Source organism: Sinocyclocheilus anshuiensis, unplaced genomic scaffold (assembly GCF_001515605.1).
Source record: "Sinocyclocheilus anshuiensis isolate Anshui unplaced genomic scaffold, SAMN03320099.WGS_v1.1 scaffold1637, whole genome shotgun sequence".
Classification (NCBI taxonomy): domain Eukaryota; kingdom Metazoa; phylum Chordata; class Actinopteri; order Cypriniformes; family Cyprinidae; genus Sinocyclocheilus; species Sinocyclocheilus anshuiensis.
This window is the reverse complement of record NW_015540944.1, coordinates 268,106-283,104: the sequence shown is the minus strand read 5'-3', so window position 1 is coordinate 283,104 and position 14,999 is coordinate 268,106. Positions and strand designations below refer to the sequence as shown.

The 14,999-nt window shown below is 35.6% G+C and overlaps 1 protein-coding gene across 1 annotated transcript in view; it reads right to left on the bottom strand.

The window, feature by feature from the left end:
- Window positions 1–1,719: 1,719 nt before the first annotated feature.
- Window positions 1,720–14,999, bottom strand: part of LOC107689759 (nidogen-1-like) — a 32,946-nt gene continuing 19,666 nt past the window's right edge. The window contains exons 11-20 of the mRNA XM_016487903.1: window positions 14,433–14,576; window positions 13,084–13,203; window positions 10,133–10,351; window positions 8,200–8,369; window positions 6,637–6,763; window positions 6,324–6,495; window positions 4,445–4,602; window positions 4,156–4,279; window positions 2,380–2,492; window positions 1,720–2,202 (exon numbers count right to left, since the gene is read on the bottom strand). Of these exons, the coding sequence (XP_016343389.1) occupies window positions 2,072–2,202; window positions 2,380–2,492; window positions 4,156–4,279; window positions 4,445–4,602; window positions 6,324–6,495; window positions 6,637–6,763; window positions 8,200–8,369; window positions 10,133–10,351; window positions 13,084–13,203; window positions 14,433–14,576 (1,478 nt within the window). The 3' untranslated portion in view covers window positions 1,720–2,071. The remainder of the gene's footprint in view (window positions 2,203–2,379; window positions 2,493–4,155; window positions 4,280–4,444; window positions 4,603–6,323; window positions 6,496–6,636; window positions 6,764–8,199; window positions 8,370–10,132; window positions 10,352–13,083; window positions 13,204–14,432; window positions 14,577–14,999) is intronic.

Here is a 14,999-nt window from a genome sequence, read left to right as displayed (position 1 = left end):
ATTTAGAAGGAAAAAAAATTACATGCAAAACAGTACAGGAAATAACGCCCACAAAACAGAATCCTAAGCGGCTATTGATTGAAAAGAGTGTCATTCAAATCAGTGGCCTATGAGGATGCTTCTTCTCGCCAGTCATTCGGATGACGCCATTCGTGTCCCCCCGCCCCCCCGTAAGGGCGGGGCTTAGGCGCTTACGTTCGTGTTCCCGCTGTGGGCGGGGCTAACGTGATGACGCCACTGCGGGTCATTATTTTAAGTCCTCCTTTTCATGTATTAAACGTCAAATATAATATATATATATATATATTGCACATACAAGTCATACTCCTATTTTGTTCTGTAAATTTTCATGCAAGTCTGTGTCCAGTTGTTTTATTTCTGATTATATATTTTTTCACTGTCTAAACATTGTGAAAATTCTTTTTCAATTTTAGCTTTAATTATTAGAATTTCCCCCATACTATAAAACACACTTGCATAATATTACAAAACATAAATGTATAATATTATGAAATGTATTGATCTGATTTTTCCATCTCAAGATGTATTTAACTTTACATTTATAATTGAAATATACTTCTCCTTTGAGCACTTTTAAAGGTCTCAAACTTCAACGGTTGCAAACTGTTCTAAAGAAAACTTGTAAATGTTTTACTGATTTGATTAGTTTTTAAAAATTAAAAATAAAATAAAATCAAGTGAAATAAAATAAAATCAAGTCAAGTAAAGTGAAATATAAAATAAAATAAAATCAAGTCAAGTAAAGTGAAATATAAAATAAAATAAAATAAAATCAAGTGAAATATGAAATAAAATAAAATAAAATAAAATAAAATCAAGTCAAGTGACATATAAAATGAAATAATAAAATAAAAAATAAAATCAAGTCAAGTAAAGTGAAATATAAAATAAAATAAAATAAAATCAAGTCAAGTGAAATATAAAATAAAATAAAATAAAATCAAGTCAAGTGAAATATAAAATAAAATAAAATAAAATCAAGTCAAGTGAAATATAAAATAAAATAAAATAAAATCAAGTCAAGTGAAATATAAAATAAAATAAAATAAAATCAAGTCAAGTAAAGTGAAATATAAAATAAAATAAAATCAAGTCAAGTCAAGTGAAATATAAAATAAAATAAAATAAAATCAAGTCAAGTCAAGTGAAATATAAAATAAAATAAAATAAAATCAAGTCATGTAAATTGAAATAAAATAATTAAATTAAATTTAGTTTAATTTAAAAAATAAATCCACAAAAGCTGTTTTAGAACGTGATGCTTATTTCTGTTAAAAAAAAAAACATATTTGATCATTTTTGTTCAATTAATTTAAATGTATTACATTTCCGGTTATTACAGTAATATCTACAGAAATATATGTATTTTTCAGTGGCAAGAACACCTGATAACACAATTGGTAAATGTAAAATAATAATAAACAATCATAATTATAAGAATAATAACCAATTTTAAAAATGTTATGATGTAATTAATGACCTACACAGTCAAAGAGATAAGAAACAGTAAGAAAATAATAACTAGACAATCTTATGCTTTGTTCGGGGAGTGAAAAAAAACATTTTCATATGATTTTTAGGCTGTTGCTGCTCTCTGGTGGTTATTATTATAAGGACTTTATCACAGTATGAGTCTAAGTAATAACAGAGTTTAAGCACTATAAGAATATATAAAAATGACAAGGCTAAATAAACAAAATATGATTTTATTGAAAAGATGTATGTGTAAACATCGATTTATGTCAGGTTATTTCACAATCGTATCATTTCTTTATCTTTTAAAAAGGATACTCTCAGTATTGGGGTAAGAATGTTAGTTTTGCTGAAAATTGTTGGAAAAGACATGAAACTATATTCACATGACCTCATTAACATTTAATTGATCTTTAAAGCACCATGATCATATTCAAGGCACAGATGCATTTAAAAATCTTTAATACTTAGTGTGGCTTTATTGCATCTTTCAGGCAAGACATGGTGTAACAGAAGCATTCAGACGGAACTGCCATGTCCTTCATCACCGGAGGTTTGCTCACGTCTCTTTAAATCTTCAGTTCCAGCCTTCTCGCTCCACACAGCCCAGTCCCACAGCGTTATCCGGACACCTGCACGAGCGCCCAGCAGCTGTCGCCAGACATAAGTGAGTGCAGCCGCCATTATTGCTCGAGCAGTAGTTCTGACCTGATGGGAAACAGTGAATATCTTACATTAGCTGCAATAATGGCACAAATGTGTTTTGTTTCAGGCATTATGATACCTTGAACCTTTGCTCTGGGGTCCAGTTGTTTACAAATGTTGAGCATCAAAAACTAACATCATTTATGAAGAACCAAAGCACATGAGAGAGAGAAATCCTACCAGACGGGCAGTGAGCGTGTGCTGTGGTGATCCCGTACAGACGTGTTCGTTTCTGGGGCTGGAACTCGTCCACCTCTCGCCTCGCATATCGATCGACCACAACTACAGCACCCCTGCTCAACACAAACACACAAACCATCAGGAACACACTATGTTTGTGATACATATGTATGTATGAAAAATTAATTGAAAGAAGTCTTCTGCTCATTCAAGTCTGCATTTATTTTATTTAAAAATACAGTAAAAACTGTAGAATATTTTTACCATTTAAAATAACTGTTTTCTATGTGAATATACGTTAAAATGTCATTTTTACTCCAGTCTTCAGTGTCACATGATCTTCAGAAATCATGTGGAAACCGTGATACATTTTATATTTCAGGATTCACAGATGAATAGAAAGTTGAAAAGAACAGCATTTATTTGAGATAGAAATCTTTTGTAACATTATAAATGTCTTCACTGTCACTTTTGATCAATTTAATGCATCCTTGATGCATAAAAGTATTAGTTACATTATCATTATTTTATTAACTAAATAATAATTAATATTTGCAGGTTTGCATCACAGGAATAAATGACATATTACAATAAAACCACTCATTTTAAATTGTAATAATAGTTCACAATATTATGTTTTTTGCTGTATTTTTAATTAAATAAATGCAGCCTTGGTGAGCAGAAGAGACCTCTTTAAAACACACACACACACACACACACACACACACACACACACACACACACACACACACACACACATTAATACATGTATGGACTATTAAGATTTTTTGCACCATTTTCATGAAAATTATGCATATTTTCCTCCCAAATTCTTATTATTGTAGTGCATCCTGACCTTTTGCATGTGTGTACTGCTTATTATTGTCAATTGCTATAACAGCTCCATTGTGATTCTCCTCTAACAGAGAGCAAAAGGCTGTAAGAAGATCAGAGAGAGACACTAGACGGCCCGTGAAATTACACGCAGCTGCCACAAGCCTTAAAACAGGCCTCTTGACCCGACCTCTGCATAGCAAACACATTTAGGGTTAAAGCGCCAAATCAGTGCATGCTGCTGTTGAGGGAACCCACGCTAGCACACAGACACATCAAGGCCTCAGAAGAACAGAGAGCTGTTGAGCTCACAGGTTTAGACTGAACCTTGACCTTGCTATCCCATCCTAAACCACAACCAAACAACACGAGCAAGACCAGATGAAATCTTAATTAGTTGATTAACTAACAGTTAATTAGCATTTTCTGTGCAGATTCTGGGTGAATATCCAGACCCAGCTGTTATTATTCCTATTATTCTGTTACAATACACTACCATTCTAAAATCTGCAGTCAGTATGATTTTTTTAAAAGAAATTAATACTTGTATCCATTAAGAATGCATTAAATCAAAAGTGACCTCAATTTATCATGTTATAAAAGAATTCTATTTTGATTTATAATAATCAGAAATGTTTCTTGAGCAGCAGATCAGCATATTATAATGATTTCTGAAGGATCATGTGGCACTGAAGACTGGAGTAATGATGCTGAAAATTCAGCTTTGATCACAGAAATAAATTACATTTTAACAGATATTCACATAGAAAACAGCTGTTTTAAATTGTAATAATATTTCAAATTTTTACTGTATTTTTGATCAAATAAATGCAGCCTTGGTGAGCAGAGGAGGCTTCTTTCAAAACATTTTAAGGACCTGTCACTCAATGAATGTCCATTAACTTCTCATTATAGTGCGATGTTGTTTAAGTGAAAGTTCACCTCGTCCAGTCCGTATAGTAGAGGTTCTTTCCATCAGTAGTCAGTCCGAAGGGATACTGAATTCCCTCCATAAGCTGCCTCCGACTGCCCTGCTGCGGATTCATGCACTCCACTTTATGTGTACCTGCATCAGAAACACCAAACACCATCATTAACACTAAAGCTTCAACTAAACAAAGCGTTTAACGGAGCTTGTGGCTTTCATGAGTTAAACAATAAGTTGTTTTCCCCCCAAACAGCTGTGACTTTATTGCATTTGTAAATGTTTCTCAGTGAACTGAAGCCGTACCAGCATCCGCCCAGCACAGCAGAGATGTCCGAGGGTCGTAAGTTAAACCGTTGGGGAGGCCCAAGTCATCCTTGGCCAGGACTCTCCGATTTGTGCCGTCCATGTAAGCCATCTCAATTTTGGGGGCGTCCCTGTTCCAGTCAGCCCAGTAGATGTAGCTGAGGGAGAAACAGGCCTTGAAAACACTTTGCAATAACTAATTCACTGCAGAAATGAAAGGTACTTTGGTAAGCACTCAAATTCTTAATGCCAAGAATGAGTATAAACATGGTTTTATATATGAGTATATAAACAAAACTGTAATCATGGTCTAAAACTAATGCAGGTGAAATGAGGAAATGCATAAATATCAGCCATGAAACTGTATTTACATTATTTATGCCAAATCTTTTCACAGCCTAATTAAGGCTGCACAGTGCCTGCTCGAAATTCAGTTTAAAGACATAATGCCACATTAAAGCCAGATTAGATTATGCCTGCTCTGTCCCACTTTAACCTCTACTATCACAGTATAAAAGTGCATTTATGCCACCTCAGAGCAGCATTAATCGATCTGTGTAAATAAAATACTTAAATGCCACTTCAGAAGCGCTTCTGTGACACCTTTGCAGAGTAAATTTGGCATTACACAGCAAAGGTGGCACAGAAGCGCTTCTAAACTGGCATTTATTTGTCTTTACACAATGTTTTAATGCAGCTCAGAGGTGGCATAAGTGTATTTTCCTCCTCTGCAGAGTAAATTTGGCATTTCACAGCAAAATCCGGCACAGAAGCGTTTCCGAACTGGCATTTTTGTGACTTTCACAGACTCTTTTAATGCTGCTCAGAGGCGGCATAAATGCATTTACACAGCAATATTTTGATACTAGGGACAGCGCAGGTATAATTTAGTCTGGCTTTTATGCAGAATTATGTATTTACATAAAATTTTGAGCTGGCACAAAGCAGCCTTAACTCATTTATTAGGCATGTTTACATAGCCAAGCTGAGGCTGCTCAGTGCCTGCTCAATATTCAAGACATAATGCCGCATAAAGGCCAGACTAAATTATGCCTGCTCTGACCCACCTTAGCCCCTAGCATCACAGTATATATTTGTGATTGTTGTGTCAATGCATTTATGCCACCTCTGAGCAGCATTAATCGATCTGTGTAAAAATACTTTATATGCCACTTCAGAAGCGATTCTGTGCCACCTTTGAAGTGTAAATTTGGCATTACACAGCAAAGGTGGCACAGAAGCGCTTCTGAACTGGCATTTACATGCCTTTACACAGACTGTTTAATGCTGCTCAGAGGTGGCATAAATGCATTTACACAGCAATTTCAACTATATATTGATACTAGGGTCAGAGCAGGCATAATTTAGTCTGGCTTTTATGCAGCATTATGTCTGTACACACAATTGTGAGCTGGCACAGAGCAGCCTTAATTCATCTGTAGGTGTCTTTACACAACCGAGTTAAGACTGCTCAGTGCCTGCTCAAAATTTAGTGTAAAAATGCAATGCTGCATAAAAGCCAGATTAAATTATGCCTGCTCTGACCCACCTCAGCCCCTAGTATCAAAGTATACAGTTGTAATTGTTGTGTCAATGCATTTATGCCACCTTTGAGCAGCATTAATCGATCTGTGTAAAAATACTTTACATGCCACTTCAGAAGCGCTTCTGTGCCACCTTTGTTGTGTAAATTTGGCATGTGTAAAAAAGCCTTTATTACTGAATCACATCACTTATAAGCATCAGATTATCATAATTAATTCTTATAAATCTTATTTATTTAAAGATGTATTATGTTGCATTTCTATCCAACTATCTTTACTTGTCAAATCACTTGTTGTTAATTTTAAACCCTGGTTGTTTCTAGTTAGTCACACACCCATTGGTGGGATCGGTGAGGATGGCTCTTGGGTTAACCAGGTCTGTGTTAATCAAGACACGGCGCTGGGATCCGTCTAATGAGGAAACTTCAATTCTGTCCTTCATGGAGTCTGTCCAGAACATGTTTCTGCCCAAATGGTCGATAGCGATGCCTTCAGGACTGCCGATATCTGACACAAAAATCAGTATGAAAATCAGTGTAATCATGAAAATCAAAACTGATCTTTTGTGATCCACAGAAGATGGTGAATAAGTATGGAACGATGCAATGAGTCATTTTTGGATGAACTATTGGTTAAAACTGACTCTACCTGATTTAATGATGTGGACTGGTTCTCCTCCTTGTAGACTAGCTTTGCTAATGGCAGGTGTGCTGATATCTGTCCAATACACCATCTTCTCCACACAGTCAAAACCAATTCCAATCACCACTTTCTCCTGCAAAAACAATAGAAAAGACTCACAAACATGCATGGAACTGTTTAAGATGATGACAGCCGCCTTCAGGCATTAAATCTGTCTGTCTGTGACTGGCTGTCTAGACAAGACATGAAACCACACATCCAGAATCTGAGTGAGTCAAATGACTCTCAGGCCAGTTTTGTTACTAAAGCATGGTTGAATTTTCCCTTGGTTAATAAGCTTCACTGATGTTAGTCATTACAGTAAATGTTAGCATGTGAGCAGTAACTAAGAGCAGATGGGATGAAGATTCATTCAGATTTATGATTTCCCACAATACTGCACACAATAGACCTAAAAGTCCATTTCAGGAGTCCATAGATGAAAATATAAACCACGTGCATACGCTGCATGTCTAGCTAAACACAATCAATTGGCAATAGAATTAGAAATAGTGAGAAACCATAATATTTACCATTGAAAAGTTTTGGGTCGGCAATAATTTTTTGAAAGAATCAAATCAAAAGTGACAGTAAAGACATTTATAATGCTATAAAAAATTTCTATTTCAAAATAATGTTGTTCTTTTGAACTTTGTTCATCAAAGAATCCTGAAAAATAAAATGTATCACAGTTTCCACAAAAATATGAAGCAGCACAACTGTTTTCAACATTGATGATAATCAGAAATGTTTCTTGAGCAGCAAATCAGCATATTAGAATGATTTCTGAAGATCATGTGACACTGAAGACTGGAGTAATGATGCTGGAAATACAGCTGCGCATCACAGAAATTTAAAGTATATTTACTTAGAAAACAGTTATTTTAAATAGTAAACATATTTCACAGTTTTTACTGTATTTTTGACCATGCAAATGCAGCCCTGGTGAGCAGAAGCTACTTCTTTCAAAAACATAAAAAAATTGTACATTTTTATACTTAAGTAACAGTTTAGTCGAGGGCGTCTGGAGAAAACACGTGTTAACATCATTGTCTTTTGTAAACATTCTGCTGTGTTTCTCCTGGAATCCTTCCTCACATTCTTACGGTTAAAGGCCGATGGAGGTTATGTAATCAGCAGAGGCAGCATATGACTCTGATAAACACAATTTCTCTCACACTAATATTTCCAAGAAAAACAAAGTTAAGCAATCCTAAAATTCCCCAGCGAGCCCCCAGCAGTTCTCTGGCTCGGTGTTATAAACAATTGAACCGAGAGAGATGAACTACGAGCAGAACACAAACCACAATGACATGTGTGCTCTGTAGTTACTAACATTACTAAACAGGCTCTGCATTAATGTATTCCAGAGCTTCAAAACAGCAGGGAATAAATCAGAGCAAAGACCTCTGGATGAATCTACAGAGCATAACACAATTTTGTGAGTGATTCGGCCTAAGACACTTCATAACAATTCATAACCAACATGCATGTGGTTTACTTTCGTGCATTAGTGTAAATTATCTTTACCGGGAGGTGCAGTGCAGTCTTGGCTTTGTTCTTCTTCAGGTTGTGACCTTCCAGAGGAATATACTCAATCTTCCCGCTCTGGGCGAAGAGGATTTGACTACCAGGAGGCAAAGGACTGACGTTAGGATCAGGTGTCGGTCTAATCGGGCCGGGCACATCATGACCAGGACCTGAAGAACAGAAGATGCATGAATATAAATGACTTCATTTATAATAAACTCATATGACTATGTCAATTCACCACCTCCATGTAAAGTAAAATGGTCAATGACCTATTAGTGAATTACAGTACAAAACTTGGCATTTATGTCATATGTTGTTATGTAAGTGTAGTTACATCAGCTGTGGCAGTGGCTTTGTTCCAAAACCTAATGAGCTGCCTATGTAGGTACTGTTAACATGTTATTTCCTCCCTACTCTGTTCACAGGGAAGGTCTTGAAAAATGTAGACACATGAAAGAATTTTAAAAGTGTCGTTTCTAGACCTGGAAAAGTCATGGAAATTTTTGAAATGATAACACCTATATGATATCACCATCACTGTGTTTTATGAAAGTTAAAGTTATAGAACACTATATCCACACTTGTGCTGGACCACAAACTCGGACAGAGTGAAGACGGATGGCTGCAGGTGAGTGGCTTCTCTCTGGGCATTTAGTAGCTGACACACACACACACACACACACACTTCCATCCAATCATTTTGGTTAGGACTGACTCCCACGTTGATCGCATCACGTAAGGAAAGTTATTGCTGTTACGACGGATGATCAAAAATTAAAACCTGTGTTAGTTGTTCAGTTTGTTTCATCAGGAGTATCGTTTGTCGTAACACACTGAAGACTGGAGTAATGATGCTGAAAATTCAGCTTTGATCACAGAAATCAATTACATTTTACAATATATTCACACACACTGCTGTTCAAAAGTTTGGGTTTAGTAAGATTTGTAACATGTTTTAAAGAAGTCTCTTCTGTTCATCAAGGCTGCATTTATTTGATCAGAAATACAGAAAAAACTACAATTCTGAAATATTATTGCAATTTTAAAATAATGGTTTTCTATTTTAATATACTTTAAAATGTAATTTATTCCTGTTATTAAAGCTGTATTTTCAGCATCATTACTCCAGTCTTCAGTGTCACATGAAAGAAGAAATCATTCTAATATGCTGATTTATTATCAATGTTGTTGTTGCCTGAAAAAAGTATCACAGGTTCCAAAAAAATATTAAGCAGCAAAATTGTTTGCAATATTGATAATAAATCAGCATATTAGAATGATTTCTGAAGATCATGTGACACTGAAGACTGGAGTAATGATGCTGAAAATACAGCTTTGATCACAGAAAAAAAATAATAATTTTAAAGTATATTAAAATAGAAAACCATTATTTTAAAATTGCAATAATATTTCAGAATTTTACTGTTTTTTTTTCTGTATTTCTGATCAAATAAATGCAGCCCTGATGAACAGACGAGATTTCTTTAAAACACATTATAAATCTTACTAAACCCAAACTTTGAAAACAGCGATTTTAAATTGTAATAATATTTCACAATATTACTATTTGTACTGTATTTTTGACCAAATAAATAGAGCCTTGCTGAGCAGAAGAGACTTCTTTCAAAAGTATAGAAAAAATTAGTACGGCCTTGGAGTCTAAAAGGTTGTGAACCTCAGCTATCCTGCTCCTGACACAAGGCAGGCAGAATACATGCGTCCTTCCAGAATGCATTGCAACAAGCAACATGTGTGTCTTATGTATTTTTATGCTTACAAGAATATTGCAACAAGATTTCCAAATGAGTCACTCATGATTCTCGTTTCAGTTAGTCTGCTGTCTTATAAGGCAGTCGTCTCTGTAGACAACAAAGCAGCTGACTGGGTTTCAGAACAGAGTCTTAATGAGTAAAGCATGTGTAGGACTCACACTCAGGAAAGCGTCCGGGTCCCGTTCGTGTCCCAGAGATCTCCAGCCCATCGCGGTCCACGCACCAGCACTGTCCAATGCTGGCGTGACACTGCATGGGGTCGTACTCGCCCTGGGCATCACACGTCGGCACAAACTGACCAGGCACAGGACGGGGGCCGCGGGGCCCAGCGCCCAGAACGCTCTCTCTATGCAGCTGGCAGCGCGTCTTCTCACGTTCTGCACGGATACAAATACACACACAGTTAACCCTATAAAGCCTACCTACTGTATCATATTTGATGTGCAAACTTTGCTGTTAAACCTGTCGCACACAATCATGCCTTCCATCTCTGATTGATAGTTTAGAGGTTTTTTTAGCAAGTAAAAGCTCTTTTAGTATAATTGTACAAACGTCCACCTTCAGCTCACGCTTCACGTGTCTTTTTGCTGTCAAAACTTTACTGATTTAATAAGGTAAATGTAAGAATAACTATTGATATTGTTAGTAATATTTCAAGATGAACACTTGCTGGACTGAAGCAGCTTCACTTGATTCTCCATGAAAAGTCATTTTAAAATCTGAGTCTCAAATATGATCATCAAGATTTTGAGGAGCGTTTATTTGTTCATCTCTCAATCATCATTGGATTGCATTGCATTATATGCTTGGATCGTTTAAATCTCATCTTACTAAGTAAGACATATTATTGGAGATACAGAGCGACGACTGATATTTATATCATTTTATGTAAGTATCTGCTGTACTGTTATAAAGATCTCATTGATTCACATTACACTTTGTGGTCATAAATATTAGCATGTGCACCAAAATTGCATGTTTTTGTTCAGTTTGAGTCTCTGAAATAAATTGAGCTTTTTTTTCTTCCATATTCTCACTCTATCAGACTATATGAGCCATAAAAGCCTGATGAATCAAATATGATACTCAACAAAATTTTCAAAACGTGATTTTTTACAAATATTTTGTCTAAAGGTTCAATAATATGTTCCATTAAAAAAAAATCAAACTGTTCGTTCATATGCTTTAGGCTTTTTTTTTTTCATATGCATAGGCTTTACATTGTTAAAAAGCACATAAGCCTGTTATTAGTATGCATTTGTTGCATACCTGCTCATGCTGTTGTATTTTACACAGCCAGACTTTTGACTTTTATTTGCAGGTTAGAGAATATCTGGCTAACATGAAAAGCGACTGACCCACATGTATGTGAAAAGTATTTGCAACATCAACCAGCAGAGGCTGAATGCTAAAGTTAACCAGTCAAACCTTGACCCCTCAGCTTATGCAGACTGTCAACAGATCCAGGATCAAACTTCATCTCTTTCTGAGAATTTCCCGTGTTTCCACTGAAAATCAATCAATGCTACAGCTCTGGGTTTAAATCGGAGACAGATATGCTCATGTGAGCTGCTGCGGTACATTACATCAGTCCCTGGAAAGCAAATCAGGCTCCAACAACAAAACTCAACTCTCTGCACACTAATCAATCCCATTACTACCACAATCATGACAGCGCTCATAATCGACATGACACACCGAAGACAAACATGCCTCAGGCAATACAGGCTGCTCAAACTAGACTTTAAAACATGAAAAATTATTTCGGTCTGAACCAGAATATGATGTCACGCTCCACGGTTTCTGTTTTTAATTATTAAGGTAAATCTCAGGAAAAGCTTTCAAGACTATTCAGGTCATATTTTGCATAAAAAGAAATTACATTTTGCATTAAAAAATGAGTGCTATATTTAAAACAAACTTAATTTAGAGAGTATTTTATTGGATATAAATTGGAAGAGTATGAGTATGAATATACACACACACACATATACACATATATATATATATATATATTGTATATATAACATCAAAAATCACGCCAAAATCAGATATAAAGAGACAAGAAATTATATTTAAGATAAACTTCATTTAGAAGGTTTTTTGGGGGGGGGGGCAAATGTTTTTATTTAATATAACTGTTTTCAATTTGAATATATTTGAATGTGTAATTTATTCCTGTGATGCAAAGTTGAATTTTCTGAAGGATGATGTTACACTGAAGACTGGAGTAATGATGCTGAAAATACAGCTTTGATCACAGAAATATATTACATTTTACAATATATTCACATAGAAAACAGTTATTTTAAATTGCAATAATAATATTTCACAGTATAACAGTTTTTACTGTATTTTGATCAAATAAATGCAGCCTTGGTGAGCAGAACAGGCTTCTTCCAAAAATATATACGTATGTATAAAAAAATAATCTTAATTAATTATTTAAATAATTATTTAATTATTTACTAAATTATTCCAAACTTTTGACCAGTATTGTTCTGCTAAAAGTTTATTTTGGCAGGTTAAGGAGAACACTACTACATATATGACCTTCAAGCTCCGAAACATGGGACTAAAAGTAATTAAATTCACCAATATTGATTTAATGGGGCTAAAACTCTGAGAAACCAAAGCAACTGGCCAGTTCCCAGCAGACACGCAGCTGTCGAGCCGCTATTCATGCCGGCAGGGTTAAGCCTTGACATAACTCAGGGGTCAAGAGGTCAGGTCACGTTGTATTATTTAAAGAGTCGAGGGTCGTCTGTCATTAGAACGACTGATACGGTTTGTGGCATGAACTGTGGGCAAAAAGGTTCCTAAATAACAGCATAATGTGCTGGAGTCTACTTAAAACCTTGTAATACTGTAGGGTTTCTGAAGGCTGGATGCTTATGCAATGATGCACAAATATTCTCCAAACCACACTGTCCAAAAACCAAATGAAATTCTCCAAATATGCCAGAAATGGCTTTAGTGGTATTTACCAGAACTATGAATAAACCAGCAAAGCTGTTTGTGAAGGTTATGGGTCTGAGTAAATGAGAAGAATGAGCACAGTTACGAAAACAAAAGACACAACTGATGTTCATTTACAGCTGAAGTCTACCTGTAGAGCAGTGGAAACCATCGCCATAGAAACCAGGGTTACACTGACAGGTGAAAGATCCAGGTGTGTTGAAGCAGACGGCATTTTCATGACACTGATTCACCTGACACTCGTCTATGTCTGAAAGAGAGAAACAAACAAACAAAACATACCAATTACATTTTAAAAAATGTTTTGCAAAGAATTATGTAAAATGTTTTCAAAATAAGAAAATCCCACTAATATATATTAATGTTTTCCAAAAAAAATGTATGCAAAATGCTTTACATTTTATTTTCTACAGCTGTTTTTGATTTTATAATGTCATTCGCAGTGCTTTGTATGATGGAAAGAAAGAAAATTAAAAAAAATGTTGCATTTAAATGAAAATTAAGCACAGTTAAATGTTTAATACATTTAATACATAAATTTAAATGATAGAAAGTAAATAAATAAATTAAATAATACATTTATACTATTTAAATAATAAATACATTTAGACATAGTGATAACACTCGTTGCCTTCTCTAGTGCAGCTCAACCAGGTCTCCCATTTGTCGATATTTCTGATATCACAAATCCTGGAAAATATGCGTTGTAGTCCAATCGAGTCATTCGTTGTAGTTTTTGAAAAGTGATTTCTGTTTAATAAAATATCTCCTTTTGAAGTGGACTTTGAGCTTTGTAACTTTGCAGATCTTTTTTAAGCTCAAAAAGCAACTTTTCAGACTAACTAAAGTTGAAAAAGTGAAAACGCATAATAGGACCCCTTTAAACAAATGTATTACATTTAAATAATAAATAAAACTACATATTAATGAAGTTAAATGTGTAAGTAAAGCAAGTGCAAAAATACTGAAAAATGAATGAGTTGTGCAGGAGTGATGGGAAACAGAAATGAAAGCTGATCACAACTGTGTGTCTGTTTTCCCTCTCGGCTAATAATCAGACTGAGGTCAAATCCATTAACTTCATGTCAAATCATTTACAGCCAATGTAAAGTGCTCAGCCACATATTTTTCTGATAACTACTGAAGATGTGCAGATGTAAAAAAAATCTTGCATTTACAGTAGTGGCCAATAAACAAATGCAATTTAATAACAACAAAGATTTTAAGACAAAATTGCTGTATTCAAATGAAATTAAAATATTAATATTAAAACTATCAAAAAGCACTATCCATTGACCAGACTGTTGAATTGAAACTAGGCAGAATGACTGCTTCTATTAATCAATCAGGAAAATTAATTAGCCAATAATGACCAAATAAATAATAATAAATTAGCCTGGTGGACATTAAAATGGTGTGTATTCGTCTAATAAATCGTATAAATGAAAGCATGTCTGCGATAGAGCGGTAGAGACCCACCCTGACAGCTGCGTCCATCTCCCATGAATCCCGGCAGGCAGGTGCAGATGTAGGACGATCCTCCGGTGTAGCTGCAGCGAGCGCGTTCAGGGACGTCACAGTCATGAGTGCCGATGCGACACGGGTCCACGGGACGCTGCACCTCTACAACACAGCACAACCGATTAAAGAACATGATTAAATAAAACCATTACCATTATAATGAAAGTGTGAAAGTGAAAGTGACGTGACATGTGGCCAAGTATGGTTACCCATACTCAGAATTAGTGCTCTGCATTTATCCCATCCAAAGTGCACACACACAGCAGTGAACACACACACACCGTGAACACACACCCGGAGCAGTGGGCAGCCATTTATGCTGCAGCACCCGGGGAGCAGTTGGGGGTTCGGTGCCTTGCTCAAGGGCACCTCAGTCGTGGTATTGAAGGTGGGAGAGAGCGCTGTACATTCACTCCCCCCACCTACAATCCCTGCCGGTACGAGACTCGAACCCGCAACCTTTGGGTTACGAGTCCAACTCTCTAACCATTAGGCCACGACTTCCCCCATCTAACTGATGTCAAA